We start from the raw sequence: 21,095 nt of genomic DNA, 5'->3' as shown, positions 1-21,095 counted from the left end.
AGAGCCTTGACATTTCTCTCATTGCTTTTAAGTTTACTCTTTCCTGAATCCTCCCACCTCCCCTTCACTAGTTTAAAGCCCTGTCTACTGCCCTAGTTATTCGGTTCACCAGGACACTAGTCCCAGCCCGGTTTAAGTGGAGCCCGTCCCAACGAAACAGCTCCTTCTTTCCCCAGTACTGGTGCCAGTGCCCCCTGAACCAAAACCCCTGCCTCCCACACCACTCTTTGAGCCACGCATTTAAACCTTTAATCTGTTTGCCCCTATGCCAATTTGCGTGTGGCTCAGGTATCAATCTCGAGATTATCATCCTTGAGGTTCTGCTTTTTAATTTGGATCCTAGCTCCTCAAACTTCCTCAACAGAACCTCATTCCTCGTTCTACCTATGTTGGTTCCTACGTGGACCACGACAACTGGCTCCTCCCCCTCCCACTCCAAATTCTCCTCCAGCCACGAGGAGATGTCTTTAACCCTGGCACCGGGCAGGCAACACAACCTTCGGAACTCTCGGTTATGGCTGCAGAGAACAGTTTCTATCCCCCTGACTATACTGTCCCCGACCACAACTACATTCCCTTTCACTCCCCCCATTTGAATGGCCTCCTGCACCATGGTCAGCCTGCTCATTCATCCTGCAGGCTTTTCCCTCATCCACACAGGCAGCAAGAACCTCATACCTATTGGACAAGGGCAAAGGCTGAGGCTCCTCCAGCACTGCACCTGGGGCCCCCTTACCTGCCTGAGTTGCAGTCACACCCTCCTGTCCTTGACCACTAACACTCCTGTACCACTACCTAACCTAAGGGGTGTGACTGCCTCCTGGATCAAAGGGGTAGATTTTCCCGAACCTGTCGGGAAGAAGGCGGGACTTCCCCTTTCGGGTTTTTGACCCGCCTACTTCGACGTCCGGCCAATCCGCGCGATTTTCCCTTGATTGACCTTGTTGAGCCCGCCCAGCGGGCTCAGCAGGCCAATTAAGGGCCACCCGGCAACAGGTGACGTCACAGACTGAAATTTCATCTGCCAAGAGTTTTTGACAGATGAAATATCAGCGTTTGACAGCTGTTTGAAGCTGTCAAACACTTACAGTCTGAGTTCTGACATGAGTCATTCTGCACAGACTCAGTTAGAACTCTTACCGGCACTCAAAGCTGAAGGCTGTCACTTTTGACAGATCGCAGCCGTTCAGCTTTAAGTTCCGGGTGAGTGATGGGCTCCTGACAGCTACAGGAAGAAAGGCTGTGAAGGTAAGTACAGGGAAGTAAAAGTTCTTTACACACTTTAGACACACCAAACACACTTACCTTTACACTCATGTACCCATCACTCACCTGAGCGCCAACATCGCGACCCCTCCAACTCCTTCAACCCGACGGCCCGCCTGCTCTAACCTGGCGTGGTTTGGAGCCGTCGGGAAACCCACACGAAACCCCTCAAAATAGGGATTAGGTTAAAAACTGCCTGTTAGGCAGTTAATTGGCACTAATCCCTTCCCGCCTGGTTTCGGCGGGTCCCAGTGCAGGGCGGGTACCCGCCACCCCTGAAACTTACGTGGGGCGGGGTTTTTGGGCGGGATGGTGTCGGGACCCTGAAATTTGGGATTTCCCCCCCCCACACACCTGAAACCCCGCCTGACGGCTGGGGGGAAATCGGGGCCAAAGTGTCTAGGTAACTCTCCCCATCCCTGATGCCCGCAATTTCTATACCTCAGACTCCAGCTCAAAAACTCTGAGCTGAAGTTCCTCACGATACAGGCACTTACTGCAAACGTGGTTGTCCGGGATCACAATGCTCTCCACAAACTCCCACATGCTGCAGTTGCAGCAAACCACCTACACTGCCATCCCTATATGACTTTGTTTTATTTAATTAAATTTAATTAAATTTGTGATTAGGTAACTTCGTTTACAGTGTAGTTTCTTGACTACTTACTTGATCTAGATTAAGTTATGGGTACTGAAATTAACTATCTACCTGTAACATAAAGCACTACAAGTAGTGTAGGAAAAAAGCAGCAACTCCTTCCCCTCTTCTCCAAATTCCCACTCTTTCCAAATTCCCAAATAAAACACTGTTTAAATCCACTCCGTTTTAATCCCGCTCTGTGCAGACCGCCAACTGGGAGTGATAGTCGACTCAGAACTTAACATGACACTATTTCGAAGAAGTGCAAGGGTGTTCTCCCCAGCGTCCTGACCAATAATGATCTCTCAACCAACATCACCAAAACAGATTGTCTGGCTGTTTATCTCATTGCTGTTTATGGGACCTTGCTGTGCGCAAAATGGCTGCCACATTTCCTACATTATAATAGTAATTACAATTCAAAATGTACTTAATTGACTGGAAAGTGCTTTTGGACATCCTGAGTTCATGAAAGACACTATATAAATGCAAGTTCTTTCTTCCTTTCTTTAGCGGCCGATCCATCAAAGTATGCATTCTGAGGAACTGGGTAAACAAAAGGTCCATTGTGACCCAGACTGGATGTTTGGGTGTTAATTTAATTTATTTAGTTAACCTGTGTGCCAAGTTGAAGGCTCAGTGCTATGACCCAATTGGTGAGTTTGGGTTCCATTTCTGGGAAGTGAGGAGATAATTACGGTTGAGTTAGCATATGTGGAAATGCAGACTATGCAGCTGTTCTCTAATTCCGTACAGGAAGATATGTGGGATGGCAGTAGCGTCTCTTCGGGCAATAATAACGGCAACAGAAGATATAACGTAGTCATTCATCTGAAGGGTGATAAAACCTCTCCAGTGAAAATATTAGTTAAATATCTAGCAGGCAGTCTCTGTTTGTTACTCCTGTGATTAACTTTTATCCTACTGTGGCGATATTTGTTTATTATCTTCAAATAAAACATTCTTTGCAGCATTTTATAACTATTTGTGCTGAATGTGGTAAAATGGGTGGTTATCAATCAATAGCTTGTCATTTTGTTAAGCGTATACTTAGAGAGACAGTTCTGTCGAGCTTGTTTGGAGGCTCTCTTGACTAAAGCTGTATTTGGCTGACATTTAAGACATAAGCATCCTGCCCTTTTTTTCATGTTAAGAGAATTGGGAAAGTGGAGCCTAAGAAGGGACAATTTGATATGGTCTGAGGAAGAAGTTCAGAGATTATGACAATTGAAATAGAATTTACAGATATTTAGAATATAATTGTGTTGATAGCCAAGAATTTAGGCATGAAGATAAACAAGCAGGTATCCAATAAACCTTAAAGCCGCGCATCATTCTACATAACTCCAAGGCAAGTGGTCTTTGAATAATAGAGAAGCTGGTTATTTATCTCTTGGAAAGTGAGATAGTTTTTTTGGGGCTATAATTGATTCATGGGTGGAATTGAAGGTAGGCCAATGAAACGAGATTGGAAGAATCTAACAATAATTTAGATGGGGCATCTCTAAAATCAGCAGAGAAGTTGGAATTACTCAAAACTTACACGATCCTAAAATTTTATTTTTATTTAACGTTTTCTGAGGTTTGATAGAATACCCGAATAAAGTTAGACAGGGAAAACAAAATGGCCATCAAGTCATTTTTTTCACTGACCATATGGCATCACAAATGGTATCTTATATGAAAGAAATAGAGATGGGTCGGCTATGACTGCCGAGGACTCAAATTTCCATTGCCATCAATGGAAAACTTCAGGCTTGAGAGGTTGATGGATGCTATTATCAAACAATCTTTCAGATATAGAGCCATTGGGATTAAAGATGACATCAAATAGGGAAGTCTGGGAGAATTGAGAGCAGTTGAAGCTTATATACTGATAAAACTGCTTGCAGGAAGATAGCACAAGGTATGGGACTTTCAGAAAATTGGACAGATAGTCATGCACTGTGACATTTTAATGTAACAAAATAAAATGGAAGCAGGAAGCAGTATTTCGGCCAATAAATTCTACAAGAAACTGTCTCAGTCCTTCCTGTAGATTCATATATTTGTAAGTCCTTCTTGTACATGGGAATTTGTTAGCTTTGGTAACATTTTAGTTCAATTCCTAAATTAATTTTTATCTTTAATTGATAGATTGTCTGTATTTAAAAAAACCTTCATTACATTAGTGTACACAGAAAATTCAGGAATACAAAGCGTCATTGTCCTTCTCCTCAGGCACTATCCTGTGGGCTGTCATACTCTGTAATAGAATCAGATTTCATCTATTCATTATAGTTGAAGGTCTCTTTTGTTCATTTCCATTTCTGTTTTCAATTTCTTCAAAAAATATTGTTATCTGGATTGCATTAATAGATGATGTGTTTTATGAAATCTTGCAGGAATCAATCAAAATGTAGTCAAGACTATGATGTATTGCCGTGCTCCCCATTGTCATAACTGGCTATTCTTGAGCAGATGCTTATCTAAATTAAATCGAGAACTGACACTTGGGAAGATGGTGACAGAAAGAACACCATCTTGTTAACTTTTGATTATTTACCCTGGGAGAAATTTGATGAATTGTTTTGCATGCAGCAACTGTTAATATTGAACATTCTATTATGGACCCATGTGAAAAACATTGCTTTAATTCATGCACTCTTATTGTATAGTTCACTTTCACTACGGGTAAAACTTTGTGAGACCTTTGTGAACCAAATAAGATTTTGCTGTTATTACACAAGCATGCAAAGAAAACTAAAACAAAGCATTTTTTTCTGGAGTGTTGCAGGCCTTTTAGGTAGTACCCGATTAGTGTGCAATGGAATTGCTCAGTTGGATGAGATAGAAGTTAGCAGAGTGCTGTTGAACAGTCATGACGTACCATCGTGGAGAAGCTGGACTATCCTGGTCATTGCCCATTGTACCATAATGGGGAGAAGACTGATGAGCCTGCGATTTTATTCCATGACCTTTTTTAACTAGTTACTTTCCTAAACAGAATTCATGTCGATCAACTGTCTGGAACACATAGGGCCGTATTTTGCGACCCCTACGGGTGTGGACGAGGTGTATACGTACCCGTAGGGGCCACGCTAGTTCCGGGTTTAGGCATGTGAAGAGCATGCGCTAAAACCCGGCACTTGCGATCTGTCAAGAATTCTCTTGTGGAGAGAGAAGCAGAGTTAACGTTTCATCCGAAAGGTCTCTCTCTCCACAGATGCTGCTTGGCCTGCTGAGTATTTCCAGCATTTTCTGTTTTTAGAACAGAGAAACCTCCTTAGTTTATTTCAGCAACTGTTTTTGTCACAAAATCTCATGGGATCCTCCTTGTCTTTGTGAAGAGATGAGTTAACTGTGGACCTGTAACTTATTACGCCACATTGCCAAAACAGCCCTTTCCAAACTTCCAGGCCCACAAAATCCAAATCACATACTGTACCAACAAGAAATACAAGCAAAAAGAGAACTTTGTTCTCTGGGTTTTGAGGAGCAGATTGTAAGGGCTCATGAGCCATTTGTTTAAATGTCAAATGTTAATATCGCCTGCTGTTAAATTTCATTAAAAAAGATGCAATAATTAGACTAAATGTTTTTCATCCAGTCCTTGGTCTAACAATACTAACATTTTCACCATACAAAACAAATCCCATGTTAACTTGGGTTATGATTTAAACAAACAGGCAAGATTCTCGATTTCAATACTGGAAATCACAGCTAAGGTTTTAAAAGTTTATTTTATTTTTATTAATGATGAGTTGAAGACTCTGCAAGTAATCCAGTACTAAGATTGCTAGGTGTTAAAGCTGTTCATGTTCACAACCTACAGGGTTTCATATATTGTAACAAGCTGAACCGGCCCAGGATCCAGTGATCAATTAGACACGCAGACTAACCTAGAAACATAGAAGATAGGAGCAGGAGTAGGCCATTCGGCCCCTCGAGCCTGCTCCGCCATTTAATGAGATCATGGCTGATCATCCAAATTCAGTACCCTGTCCCTGCCTTCTCTCCATACCCCTTGATCCCTTTAGCCTTAAGAAATATATCCAACTCCTTCTTGAATATATTTTACGAATTGGCCTCCACTGCCTTCTGTGGTAGAGAATTCCACAGGTTCACCACTCTCTGGGTGAAGAAATTCCTCCTCATCTCTGTCCTAAATGGCTTACCCCTTATCCTTAGACTGTGACCTCTGGTTCTGGACTACCTGGCCATCGGGAACATCCTTCCTGCATCCAGTCTGTCCAGTCCTGTTAGAATTTTATAAGCTTCAATGAGATCCCCTCTCATTCTTCTAAACTCCAGCGCGTATAAGCTCAATCGACCCAATCTCTCCTCATACGTCATTCCTGCCATCCCAGGTATCAGTCTGGTGAATCTTCGCTGCACTCCCTCCATGGCAAGAACATCCTTCCTCAGATAAGGCGACCAAAACTGCACACAATACTCAAGGTGTGGTCTCACCAAGGCCCTGTACAACTGCAGCAAGAAATCCTTGCTCCTGTACTCGAACCCTCTCGCTATGAAGGCCAACATACCATTTGCCTTCTTAACCGCCTGCTGCACCTGCATGCTTACCTTCAGCGACTGGTGCACAAGGACACCCAGGTCTCGTTGTTCTTCCCCTTCTCCCAATCTATTGCCATTCAGATAATAATCTGCCTTCCTGTTTTTGTCACCAGTGTGGATAACCTTGCATTTATCCACATTATATTGCATCTGCCATGCTTCTGCCCAATCACCCAACCTGTCCAAATCATACTGGAGTTTCTCGGCATCCTCCTCACAGCACACACGCCCACCCAGCTTTGTGTCGTTTGCAAACTTGGAGATATTACATCTAGTTCCCTCGTCTAGATCATTTATATATATATTGTGAATAGCTGGGGTCCTAGGACCGATCCCTGCGGTACCCCACTAGTCACTGCCTGCCACTCGGAAAAAGAGCTGTTTATTCCAACTCTTTGCTTCCTGTCTGCCAACCAGTTCTTTATCCAAGTCAGTACCTTGCCCCCAATCCCATGTGCCTTAACTTTACATGCTAATCTCTTATGCGGGACCTTATCGAAGGCCTTCTGAAAGTCCAAATACACCACATCCACTGGTTCTCCCTTATCTATTCTACCAGTTACATCCTCAAAAAATTCCAGTTGATTAGTCAAGCACGATTTACCTTTTGTAAATCCATGTTGACTTTGTCCGATCCTGTCACTGTTTTCCAAGTGCTCTGCTATTACACCTTTTATAATGGATTCTAGCATTTTCCCCACTACCGATGTCAGGCTTACCGGTCTATAATTCCCCATTTTCTCTCTACCAACTTTTTTGAATAGTGGGGTAACATTAGCTACCCTCCAATCCATGGGAACTGTTCCAGAGTCTATCAAATTTTGGAAGATGACCAGCAATGCATCTACTAATTACAGGGCCACTTCCTTAAGTACCATAGGATGTAGATTATCAGGCCCTGGGGATTTATCGGCCTTCAATCCCGTCAATTTCCCTAACACCATTTCCCTACAAATACTGATTTCTTTCAGTTCCTCCCTCTCATTAGACCCTCTGTTCCCCGATATCTCTGGGAAGTTATTTGTGTCCTCCTTTGTGAAGACAGAACCAAAGTATGTATTTTATTGGTCTACCATTTTTTCTCTTCACATATCTATAAAAGCTTTTACAGTCAGTTTTTATGTTCCCTGCAAGCTTACTCTCATATTCTATTTTCCCCCTCTTAATTAATCCCTTTGTCCTCTTTTGCTGAATCCTAAACTGCTACCAATCCTCAGGTTTACTGCTTTTTCTGGCCAATTTACATGTCTTCTCCTTGGATCTTATGCTATCCCTAATTTCCCTTATTAGCCACGGTTGAGTCACCTTTTTTGATTTATTTTTATGCCAAACAGGGATGAACAAATTCTGTAGTTCATCCATGCGATCTTTGAATGTTTGCCATTGCCTATCCACAGTCAACCCAACTGGAGCTTAAAACAAGTGAGGTTTATTCACCCATGGCAGTTGTGTCTTCACATGCAGCAATCAACAAGACAGTAACAGGGATTACTTTCCAACCTACACTCCTTCCTCCCCAACCTCTCCTCTCACTCCATTACAATACACAGAGGCCAAAAAATATTGAATGAGCATGCCCAGCTGTACAAATCAAAGGAACAAAACTCAAACCCAAGGCCATTAAGAGAAGGTCAGCCTCTTGGAACAAAACTTATTGGACAGATTTCCAATAAAAATGTAGACAATTTTACGAGTAAGTTTCCATATATTTTGCAAATTTTCCTGCCTTTTTTCCCAGTTTCTTTCCCCAACTTTTGAGTCGTATCACAAGGAGCAGTAGTGAAGGTAGTGGTCATCAAGTGACAGATATCACCCTAATAGCTCTGCCAGCCTCAAAGTCCAAGGTTACTGGCTCGCTCATTTACCATGTCATTTGAAATCTCAGTGCAGTGCCGCTCATTAACGTTGGGACTTGCACAATGTTTTAAATACTTTACGTATTCAGGAGCAAGACGGAATTTGGCAACCTGCTGCGAGATTATTACCACATATTTGAAATATTTTACACCAGACATTGTTAATGTGACATGCCAACTCTGGATCTGATGCTGACATAATTTTGGCTGCTTCACGTCTGTAAGCAAACAGACTCTGCTGCTAACAGCTGTCCAGGTGACCTACCATCACTTGGTGTGCCAAGTGGCTGCCACGCTCCCGTTTGTGAGCTGCTGAGACTCTGTGAGATAATCACAAAAGTAAGAAAAAAAATCTTTTTCCGTTGTGGGGCAACCTTTAAAACAACATGGACTTTAGCTGGGACTTCACCAAAAGCCATTCAGGTTCAGCATGTTGAATAAAACCAGACGTTGTTGCATACTATTTATTTGGTACAGAGCCGTGACCTGCCTTTAAATAGAGATAGCTGCATGCAACAAATAGGGTTTTATTACCACATTGAGTCAGAATTTCTACTTATGAAATGATACAAAATGCCTGTATGTTTTTACTAAGATGGACTTTATTAGCTGTGGAATAAATTACACTGTAATTCTACTTGTTGCACTTGTTCATTTTATTTTAGCTTAATCACATTAATACATAGAAGACATTGATTTATCTGTTCATAAATCTATTGCCTAGTGCCTGAAGGATAATGACTTTGCACCAGACCATAGTTATATTAGGTCTTTAAGTATCTTTATAACTTTGTGAATTGAGAATAGTTGGATCCCACTGGGCAAGAATATTCTCTTTTTTTGAATAAACTGGCTTTGTCGAATCTTTTAACTGTCTTTGCTAGTATTTAAAAGGATTGTTTTGTTTGAACTCCAGCTAATGAACCTAGAGTACGGAGCTGATTGTAGATTATATTTAAAGTCATCAAAAGGTTGCATGCTATTGCCTGGAGGATCGTCTGGAGGGTTCAGTATTTTCAAGACTGTCTCATTCTAATTGCTCCTACAATTTATTAACTGAATATGCAATAAGTAATTTGTTTTCTTGTATTCCTAATGCAGGAAGCGATTATTAATCATGTCTCCCTGGATAAACTCTATCTGTTTCGTGTTCAAGCTGTGTGTCAGAATGACCTGCGAAGTGATTTTAGCCAGACAATGCTGTTTCAAGGTGAGTCAACATGAGAATAATGATCACATTTTTGAAATGTTTGTGTTTATTTAAACCTTAATAAATGGTCTATTTCTGGTCAACAACACCATGAAGTGAGTATAAATGCATGTTCTTCACTCTGGATTGAAGAAATCTGATCAATTCATAAGTTGAATAAATACTTTTAATTCCATGGGATAATAGCATGTGGATTAGTGAGATTCAGCAGCTGTTTTGCAAATCACTGCAGAAATACTTGAAAGAAAAATAGTCAATAATAAGCAACTCATTATTACTATTGCAATTAAAGCAGGTAAAAAATTATTACGTTTTGAGAGACTTGTAAATTCAAATTAAAATAGAGGCCAAATCTACAGAAATCTGACAATTCACAAATGTGCAGAGATGATATCAAAGCAGTGTTTTTGGAACAAAGTAAACCATTGGCGATGTAGTACTGAGATAACAAGGAAATAGTGGGAATCTGAGATAAAAAACAGAAATGACTGAAAATACACAACAGGTCCATGCGCATCTGAAAAGAATGGAATACCGATTTGGGGAAAAGTAAATTTTACCAAAATTTACTGTTGAATTATTTGGACAAATCTTTAAATTGTTAATTTTTTATATTTCTGATTGTACATATGGGGAAATATAACACGTGTGAGTGTCTATAGCAGTGCAATTTGGTGTTTGGATTGTTGTTATAAACTGAGAGCGAAGTTAAAGAGACTTACATAGTGTTCTGAAATCCGAGAGTATTATTTGACCTTCAACACACACACAGATGTTATTTGCTTTTTATAATGCATGCTATTTAGCATTGTGTATTTTAACCCATTTTAGAGCTGTTGGAGTTTGTGTCTTTATGGCTATTCCATATGTTGTCACTAGGAATGTTGTAAAACACTGTATCTATCACTGAGCTATGGTCACAATGGTATCACCTGATGGGAAGAGATGGCATTACTGAAAAATAATAAACATTCCCGAATATCTTATGTTAAAATAATTGTACTCTGCATATTTTAATAACTGTTTTCAAAATGGGAGCAAATCAGTGAAATTATTAATTGAGGGGGGAACAATGGAAAATATCTCAATGTTTGTTGTATAGTGAAGTCTTCAGCTCCATCCCTCTGCCTAGATTTGCTGGAGTATAAGTGACCCTGCATCATCCTTCCTCCCATTCTCTCTTGCTCTTCTTTCCCATAACTCATAATGACAGTTTTTAGTCTTGTCAAATGCTGAGTTCAGTAATGAAATAGTTGTATTATGGAATGACAAAAATGTAGTTATCTATTCCTTGCAGATGTATTCTACACCATGATAAAGCTGTGCTTGGAAACACATTGGGCTTTGTAAATAGCATATAGATGACATTGCTTCTAGAACTAGATGGATGTGTGCTGGCTGGCTATCCATACCGAAGATGAGGGACAGATGAAGTAATTTGAAATCAGATTTAAATTGATGTATGGCAAACTGTGTTTTTAAAAACAGAAACACAAGACATAAAATTCAAAAGGTGATTCAAGTAAGATGGAAGCAATTGTTCAGAGCAAGCCTGAAGTGATGCATGTGTAAAAAGGCATCATTTTACTATTGTCGTACATTCAGTGATTGGATCAGGCACAATAAGTGTGTCTGTTTAACATTTGCTGTTGCAAATATTTGTGTGTAAACATAGGGTAAGGACTGGACTGGGCTCAGCTTTGCTACCTCTACTGTTGAGTGGCTCACCGTCCATGTTGATCGGCACTTTTACATGCCTGTGGAACTGTAACACAGCATGGTGAGGGTCATTGGCCTGAAAAACCAGGGAAGTATTTTTGTGGGGAGAGTTTTTAAACTTTCATCTTACAATTAACTAATGACCAATGGGAAGTAGGCTTATGAATACACATTTCCTTTATTCCAGAACTTCCACACATGATGGCAAGAAAGAGAAAATTTATATTTATTTTTATCTTTCACTTCCTTAGGGAGTCCCAAAGTGTTTCACAGCCAATGAGGTACTTTTGAAGTGCAATCACTGTAGGTAAACATGGTAGCCAATTTACAGCAATGTAATAAGTAACCAGATAATGGAGGAAAAATTTGGTTGCTTTGCGACTCCAGATGGCCGCCCTAAGAGGGCGCTAATGGTGCGCAAAGTAACTAGCGCCCAGGCGCGGCGCCGCCATCTCTTCCCACGAAATTCAGCGGGAGGTTAGCGGTGGCGGTAACTGATAGCGTCTCGTGGCGCTGTGCCGCCAGTGATGACGTCATCGCCGTGCGCAGCACCATGCTCGCGCCCCGGCCGCGATCTTCGGTAGCACCCCCTGACTTACCGCCGGACGCTATGTCCGACGGGGTCAGGGGGGCCCACCCATGGCTGGGGCGGCGCTATTTAAAGGCGAGGTGCCAGGCAGCCATTTTTGTTGCTGGCCGCCTGCCAGCACCTGCCCCCGTTGCCGTCCCCGGCCTTCTGCCCCCCCGCGCGGAGTGCCGGCTGCGCTCCATGAGCCCGGCACTTCTCTTGAGTGCCGGGCTCTTTTGCCCGCATTCCGATCCCGGGTGACCCAGCTGGGCCCCGGGTCGCGCTGCGCAAGGCCCCTCCCCTTTAAGAAGGGGAGGAAGGCTTGCAATACCGCGCACGTAGCGGCATGATATTCCCTCGCAGCACCCTAAGAGGAAGGTGGGGCGCCTCCAGTAACGCCCCGCTTCTCTCTTGGGGCACTACCACTCAATTTCGGCCATGGGGGTGCTAATTTTTCCGGGGCGCTAAATTAGCACCCCAAAGGGGGAGCAACTCAATTTTTCCCCCAATATGTTTTGATGGTATTGGTTGAGGGATTAATGTTGGCCAAAACACTCCGAGAACTGCTCTGCCCTTCTTCAAGTAGCTACATGGGATCTTTTACATCTAACTGAGAGAGCAGATTAAACTTAGTTTAACGTCTCATCCGAAAGACCGCACCTCCAACAGTGCAGCTCTCCCTCAGTAATCTACTGAAGTGTCAGCCTAGATTATGTGCTCAAGTCTCGGGATGGGGTTTGAACCCACAACCTTCTGACTCAGAAATGAGAGTGCTACCACTGAGCCAATGGTGACACTAGGAGTATACCCCAGCTTGATAAGTTTTAGAAAAACCATGTGTTGAGAATGCACAATAACATGTCATTCTTTTGCAGATAGGTAGTATATATTGCAGTAATATACATGCTGTCCTCCTCCCACAGAAAGCCCATTGCTGTGGCATTACACAGTGCATTTTCCCCAGCATAAGGTAGGGTGACCATACATTCCCGTTTTCCGGGGACAGTCCTCGGATGAGGTGCAGTGACCTCGGGCAAACAATGCCACCGGAAGAGTCCCCGGTTCATGAAATGCGTCCCCGAATACGTGCGGGTTCAAATCAGGAGCCACATGACCCCGAACTGCCCTGTGATCGGTCAATAAAATGGGCTGTGCGACAGGGCGGGTTCCAATTGGTGAGAGGGATGTCAAACTCCTGTTTTCGACCAGTAGAAGGGGTGAGCTCACTGAAGGTTAGGGTTAGGGAGTAGTTTAGTGAGCAAATGTTAAAGAGAGAGGATTTTTTTTAATTAGCTGCTTAATTTTAAAATATATATATATATATATATAAAAAATGCAATTTTCTAGAATTATTTATTTAACATTTTTATTTTTCTGTGGGACTTTTAATTTATGCAGAGATCATGCTCTGTGGCTACAGTATGCCTGCTCCTCACTCCCCCAACCCACCAAATCCCCTTATAGTACCCGGATCACACGCAGCTTTCCTGTGAAATTCGGTGAAGAGACAATGGCCCCGGAGCCAAAATGTCTGCGTAACGGAGACCGCTGGTAACCGGACTAATGAGCGACGGTTGAAGCCGGGCCATGTGCATGTCCTGGGAGCTGGATCAGAGCGCGCTCCGCGGCCTCGGATGTTGGGTTCTGAGGAGGAGGAGCCGGTGATTGCGGCCAGCAGATGCTGTGAACAGCGGCCGCATTATTCAGGCGGAAGGTTCTGGTGCTGCTTTTTTGCACTTTCAGTTTGCATCAAAATAGCAAAATTGGGGGCAGATGGAAGGTAATTTTTATTTTCAATTTCTCAAACCTGACCCCAACCTGCTCACTTCCGGTTTTAACGGAGGTGGGTCGGAGGACGGTCAACGAGCTCGCTCTCAGGAGATCAGTAAAATCTTTTAAGGAAACTGCGAGCCTCCAGGTTTTCCCAGCAGATAAAATGTCTGAAGATCCACGAGGTAAGTGCATTTACAACACTGCCTCCCCAGGCCTCCAAAGCTAACCTCTTTACAAACCCCGCAATGTCCGACTCCTCCTGCAATCTCAGACTGCCCCCACTCCCCGCGATCTCCAACTGCCCCCACCAGCCCACCCCCCCTGCGATCTATGACTGCCCCAACCCCCGCGATTGCTGCCACCCGGCTTGCCCCCGCACCCTCCCCCCCGCCCCCCCCCCCCCGTGTGATCTCCGCCTTACCTGCCACCCACTCACCAGCTGGTAGCTAAAGCCAATGGGTGTAGGAACAGAACAGGTGTTGGGGCACTGGAAAAGACTTCAGCAGAAGAGCTGAAGAAAAGAAAGATGAAAAGGAAGCTCCTACAATGCAAACTTTTACAGGAGCTAAAAGGATAGAACTGCATTTAAGTGACGAGTAACGTCATGGTTGTCAAGTCAATTTCAACTTAATGATTGGGTTGGTGTTGAAGCACCGCAATTGCAGTATTTCATGGTTGACGTGGTACAGGATTGAAGAGGCATGCCACAGAGATCAGCAGACACCAGAGCAGGGCTGCCTCCACCGTGACATTATGCCACCAACTATATCTGAAGACCATGGCACACATATTTGGCAAATGATGGGCAATTTGCTTCGAGGCTTCAGGTCAGCATGGAGCCAGTTCCATATCTTGGCCATCTGCTGCAAGAACACCTACAGCCAACCTCCACTGCCAGTGGCAGCCAATGTCATCTGCTCCCTCAATTCCTATGCCTCCCTATCCTACCAGGCTAGCATAAAGATCATCTGCAGCATCAGCCAATGTGCTGACCATATATATTTCAAACAAGTGGGTAATACATAGGTCAGCATGCTCGCCCCGTTCATCTCCTTTCCACAATAGCAGCAACAGCACAACACAGTTGTCCAATGTCATCTCACTGCTGCATTTCCCAAAGTAAAGGGGTCATTGATTAAAGCTTGTTCTCAATCCAGTGTGTAAGTCAATGACCATATATCATGCAGGTAGGTTGTGTAACAATGATTTTGTGTGAGGCCCTTTGAATATGTGAATATGCCAAGGCTGTCACTTCTAAGTTGTGGTTTCAATTTGGGCTTTGCTTGAGTATGGGCATGTAAGAACATAAGAAATAGGAGAAGGAGTAGGCTATTCGGCCCTTTGAGCTTGCTCTGCCATTCAATAAGATCATGGCTGTTGTTCTGCCTCAACTCCATCTTCCCACACTATCCCCATATCCCTTGATTGACTTAGTATCTAAAAATTTATCGATCTCTGTTGTGAATATACTTAGCGACTGAGCACCCACAGCTATCTGGGGTCGAGAATTCAAAAGATTCGCAACCCTTCGAGTGAAGAAATTTCTCCCCATCTCAATCCTAAATGGCTGACCTCTTATTCTGTAGAAGGGTTTCGACCCGAAACGTTGACTCTTTTTCTCTCTCCATGGATGTTGCCTGGCCTGCTGAGTTTTTCCAGCATTTTCTGTTGTTATTTTGGATTTCCAGCATCCGCAGTATTTTGCTATCGACCTCTTATTCTGTTCTGTGACCTCTAGTTCTAGACTTCCCAGCCAGGGGAAACCTCCTCCTAGCATCTACCCTATCCAACCCTTTAAGATTTTTATATATTTCAATGAGATACCTCTCATTCTTCTGAAGTACAGGGAATATAGGCCTAGTCTATTCAATCTCTCCTCTGAGAACAATCCCCTCATCCCAGGAATCAATCTAGTTAACCTTCGTTGCACTCCCTCTAAGGCAAGTATATCCTTCATTAGGTAAGGAGACATGGGCTAGCAGCATTTGTGGAACAAGTTGACAGCAGTACTTTGTGGCATGCATATTTGGGCTATCTACGTGGTTAATGCTACTGTTTGATGGTCTTACCTGGCAGCTTCTATATCTTCTTTAACATCTGTTCCCAGGTTCTGTCGATACTGTATAAAGCATTGAGATTGGTTGCCACCTCCTGCAAGGCATGCTGCACTGCTGTCCTTTGGGGAGAGTGCACTGGAGGGCAACCCTCTTCACCTTTACCTTATGTAGCAGTGGTGGCAATCTTTGACTTCTGCCGAAATGGTGAAGCTATGCTGCCCACCCAAAGCCGGTGTCAGGCGGCAGAATCCACTTTGGTTTAGCATTAATTCGACTGCCTCCAGTGAGCTACGGGTGGGCACCCCTCTGCAGCTCGCCATTTCAAATTGGCTGGCTTCCATGTTGAGCTGTTTTTGCAGGTCGGGCCTGGATGGGGGGAGGTGGCGATCCCGGAGGGGCCTCGAATGGGCCAACAGTGGGCCACAGTTTTTTTTGGAGGCCCGGAAGAAGTACTCCTGCTCTTCCTGACCCCACAAAAATAAAACTTAATAATTTCCTGGGCCGTTTTTTGAGCAGCCTCCAGTGGTCCCTCTAAGGACCACTGGGTAGGCTGACCAAAGCCTGCCACAAATGGGCAGAGTATGCGTGGTGCACACCTGATAATTGCAATCCAGGTGCTGCAACCAAAGTTTAAGAAGCCTCACACCGGAAACAGGCAGGCCCATTTACAGGTCGGCCTGAAAATTGCAGCAGGTGGGCCTTGGGTTTCATTGGGGCAACCGAGGTGCCTCTCCCCTCTGATTTTTGAACGCCGAGCACCCATTTTTCAGCTGAAAATTGGACTGTCAGCAATTGAAAATCACTGCAAGTATCTCCTTTCTAGCCATATAATGGTGTTCAGGTACTGCACAGTCTACATGTCTGCCTCCACATTTATTTTGCTAGCCACTAGCTTTTGTCGGACAATTTTTTGCCTTATACAGTCTGTGTAAAGAAATATACTTTAAAAATATGAACAGCTTTTAGAGCCTTTATAAAAGCAATGAGCTTCAGCCCAATATGGATTGGGAGCTTATCATAAATAATTAATTCAGGCCAATCCCTGAAAATTCTGGTGGTTTGGCCCAGTGAGAAGTCGGCGAGCATTATGCTTGCCGTGCTCTGGTCCCACCACTTCAGTGCCGGTATCAGAAAATATACCCACTATGTCTAAAGCAGAAAGCAGTTTAGGTTGTGTTGACAGTTATTCATACCCTATAGTGCAGGGATCCAAGGTAAAATGGTGGGGAAGCAGAAGAGACCTAAATGGATGGTTGGATGGCCCCCACACCAAATAAGATGAGGATGCAGTTTCAGATTAATTCGACCTCTTCAGTGGTTGCTTTCTGGGCACCACTCAATCAGGTTCCAAGGTTCCAATTGACAGCATATGCAACATGAAGCAATTCTCGCACATTTACTATACATTATTATTTGAGATTTAATTGCAGCACACAACAGCACTTTTGGTAGAAGCAAAATGCTGCGGTTGCTGGAAATCTGAAATAAAGACAGAAATTGCTGGAAGTACTCAGCATCTGCGGAGAGAGAGAAACAGAGTTAATGGGTTGGATCTTGTCGTTTCCCACCCGCGCGCTGTGGAAGCATGCGTGCGGCATGATGGGCCTGATTGACAGGCTGGCTTCCAGTTGGGCGGGGAATGCTGATCAAGACACCATGAGACTGGGGGGGTCTGGGATCCTGGGGGGGAGCTCCAAGCGCGGGGGCGGGGGGTGTCTGATCCCCAACCCCGGGGGGTGGGATTGATCCGGGCAGGGGGGGTGGGTCCAAACCCCGACCCCGGGGCTGAGTTCGATTCTCAGGTGGGGTTGTCCGATCCCTGATCCCAGGGAGGGGTGGGCTGCTGGTGGGTGAGCTTGGGCGGCCGGGAGGAAGCAATTCTGCTCCTCCTGGCTCACAAGGATTGCTCCCCGAGGCTGTGCTTACCTCGCTGCAGCTTCTGGGAATCCCGAGCCCCGGGACCCCTGGCCGCCTGCAGTTCAACCTGCACAGCAGGTTGAAGCAGGGGCTTTAGGCCTCATTAGAATATTTTAAATGCCAAGCCGCCTCCTGGCAGTAGGTTGGTTGCTTGCCCCCTGTCCCACCTGAGTATCAGTAATGGTGACCATGAAACTACCAGATTGTCGTAAAAACCCATCTGGTTCATTAATATCCTTTAGGGAAGGAAATCTGCTGTCCTTTCCTGGTCTGGCCTATGTGTGGCTCCAGACCCACAGCAATGTGGTTGACTCTTAACTGCCCTCTGAAATGGCCTAGCAAGCCACTGAGTTGTAACAAACTGCTAGGAGAAACAATAAGAATAAAACTGGACGGACCACCCAGCATTGACCTTGGTGCTGGCTTCAGACACAACAAAGGCACACCCAGCCCAGTCAACCCTGCAAAGTCCTCCTCATTAACATCTGGAAACTTGTGCCAAAATTGGCAGAGCTGTCCCACAGACTAGTCAAGCAGCAGCCTGACATAGTCATACTAATAGAATCATATCTTTCTGCCAATTCCCAGATTTCTCCATCACCATCCCTGGGTATGTCCTGTCCCACCAGCAGGACAGACCCACCAGAGGTGGTAGCACAGTGGTATACAGTCGGGAAGGAGTGTCCCTGGGAGTCCTCATCATTGACTCCGGACCCCATGAAGTCTCATGGCATCAGATCAAACATGGGCAAGGAAACCTCCTGCTGATTACCATCTACTGCCCTCCCTCAGCTGAAGAATCAGTACTCCTTCATGTTGAACAGCACTTGGAAGAAGCACTGAGGGTAGCAAGGACACAGAATGTATTCTGGGTGGGGGAGTTCATTGTCCACCACCAAGAGTGGCTCGGTAGCACCACTACTGACCGAGCTGGCTGAGTCCTGAAGGACATAGCTGCCAGACTAGGCCTGCGCCAGGTGGTGAGAGAACCAACACAACGGAAAAATCAACTTGATTTTGTCCTCACCAATCTACCTGTCGCAGATGCATCTGTCCATGACAGTATTGGTAGCAGTGACCACTGCATAGTGTGGAGGCGAAGTCCTGTCTTTACACTGAGGACACCCTCCATCATGTTGATTGGCACTACCGCCATGCTAAATGGGATAGATTCAGAACAGATCTAGCAGCTCAAAACTGGGCATCCATGAGGCACTGTGGGCCATCAGCAACAGCAGAATTGTATTCGACCACGATCTGTAACCTCATGGCCCGGCATATCCTTCACTCTACCATTAACATCAAGCCAGGCAACCAACCCTGGTTCAATGAGGAGTGTAGAAGAGCATGCCAGGAGCAACACCAGGTGTACCTCAAAATGAGGTGCCAACCTGGGGAAGCTGCAACACAGGACTAAATGCATGCTAAACAACGGAAGCAGCATGCTATAGACAGAGTTAAGTGATCCCACAATCAACGGATCAGATCAAAGCTCTGCAGTCCTGCCACATCCAGTCGTGAATGGTGGTAGACCATTAAACAACTGACGGGAGGAGGGGGCTCCATGAATATCCCCATCCTCAATAATGGTGGAGCACAGTACGTGAGTGCAAAAGACAAGGCTGAAGCGTTTGCAACCATCTTCAGCCAGAAGTGCCGAGTGGATGATCTATCTCGGCCTCCTCCTGAGGTCCCCACCATCACAGAAGCCAGCCTTCAGCCAATTCGATTCACTCCACGTGGTATCAAGGAACGCCTGAGCACACTGGATACAGCAAAGGCTATGGGCCCCGACAACATCCCGGCTGTCATGCTGAAGACTTGTGCTCCAGAAATAGCTGCGCCTCTAGCCAACAATCTGGAAATTTGCCCAGGTATGTCCTGTCCACAAAAAACAGGACAAATCCAATCCAGCCAATCACCGCCCCATCAGTCTATTCTCAATTATTAGCAAAGCGATGGAAGCTGTTGTTGACTGTGCTATCAAGTGGCACTTACCAATAACCTGCTCACTGATGCTCAATTTGGGTTCCGCCAGGACCACTCGGCTCCAGACTTCATTACAGCCTTGGTCCGAACATGGACAAAAGAGCTGAATTCCAGAGGTGAGATGAGAGTGACTGCCCTCGACATCAAGGCAGCATTTGACCGAGTATGGCATCAAGGAGCCCCAGAAATATTGAAGTCAATGGGAATCAGGGGAAAGACTTTCCACTGGCTGGAGTCATACCTAGCACAAAGGAAGATGGTTGTGGTTGTTGGAAGCCAATCATCTCAGCCCCAGGACATCGCTGTAGGAGTTCCTCAGGGCAGTGTCCTAGGCCCAACCAATTTCAGCAGCTTCATCAATGACCTTCCCTCCATCATAAGGTCAGAAGTGGGGATGTTCGCTAATGATTGTAGTGTTCAGTTCCATTCGCAACTCCTCAGATAAGGAAGCAGTATATGCCCGCATGCAACAACACTAGTACGACATTCAGGCTTGGGCTGATAAGTGGCAAGTAACATTCGCGCCACATAAATGCCAGACAATAACTAGCTCCAACTAGAGAGCGCCTAACCACCACCACTTGACATTCAATGGCATTACCGTCGGCGAATTCCCCAACATCAACATTCTGGGAGTCACCACTAACCAGAAACTTAACTGGACCAGCCACATAAATACTGTGGCTACAAGAGCAGGTCAGAGGATGGGTATTCTGCGGCGAGCGTCTCACCTCCTGACTCCCCAAAGCCTTTCCACTATCTACAAGACACAAATCAGGAGTGTAATGAAATACTTTCAACTTGCCTGGATGAGTGCAGCTCCAACAACACTCAAGAAGCTCGACACCATCCAGGACAAAGCAGCCCGCTTGATTGGCACCCCATTCACCACTTTAAACATTCACTCCCTCCACCACCGGCGTACCATGGCTGCAGTGTGTACCATCTACAAGATGCACTGCAGCAACTCGCCAAGGCTTCTTCGACAACACCTCCCAAACCCACGACCTCTACCACCTAGAAGGACAAGGATAGCAGTTGCATGAGAACACCATCACCTCCAAGGTCCCCTCCAAGTCACACACCATCCTGACTTGGAAATATATCACCCGCCATTAATTCACCGTCGCTGGGTCAAAATCCTGGATCTCCCTCCCTAACAGCACTGTGGGAGTACCTTCACCACGTGGACTGCAGCGGTTGAAGAAGGTGGCTCACCACCACCTTCTGAAGGGCAATTAGGGATGCACAATAAAAGCTGGCCTTGCCAGCGACGTCCACATCCCAGGAACGAATAATAAAAAGTAAAAGGTGGATGGGTTGGAGGCAGGTTGTGGTCAGGTTTTATATTTTTTAAACTTTAACTTCCCACCCACGGCTCCAACCCACCCATTTTCAGCTAATATTCCCCCCAATGTTTCAGGTTGTTGACCTTTCATCAGAGCTGGAAAAAGTTAGAGATGTAACAGGTTTTAAGCAAGTACAGAGGCAGGGAAAGGCAGGAGGGGAGGAAAGAACAAAAGGGAAGATCTTTGATAGGGTG

The 21,095-nt window shown here is 44.9% G+C and overlaps 1 protein-coding gene across 1 annotated transcript in view; it reads left to right on the top strand.

The window, feature by feature from the left end:
• Positions 1-21,095, top strand: part of LOC147111056 (receptor-type tyrosine-protein phosphatase gamma-like) — a gene marked incomplete at its 5' end in the record, with an annotated part of 521,022 nt that overhangs the window by 321,047 nt on the left and 178,880 nt on the right. The window contains one exon of the mRNA XM_085999999.1: positions 9,421-9,529. Within this exon, the coding sequence (XP_085856125.1) occupies positions 9,421-9,529 (109 nt within the window). The remainder of the gene's footprint in view (positions 1-9,420; positions 9,530-21,095) is intronic.

The sequence above is a fragment of the Somniosus microcephalus genome, chromosome 11 (assembly GCF_052327205.1).
Source record: "Somniosus microcephalus isolate GS21.2 chromosome 11, FLI_Smic_1.0, whole genome shotgun sequence".
Taxonomy (NCBI): Eukaryota; Metazoa; Chordata; class Chondrichthyes; order Squaliformes; family Somniosidae; genus Somniosus; species Somniosus microcephalus.
The sequence above is the reverse complement of the archived record's forward strand: the minus strand, read 5'-3'. Positions and strand labels throughout refer to the sequence as shown.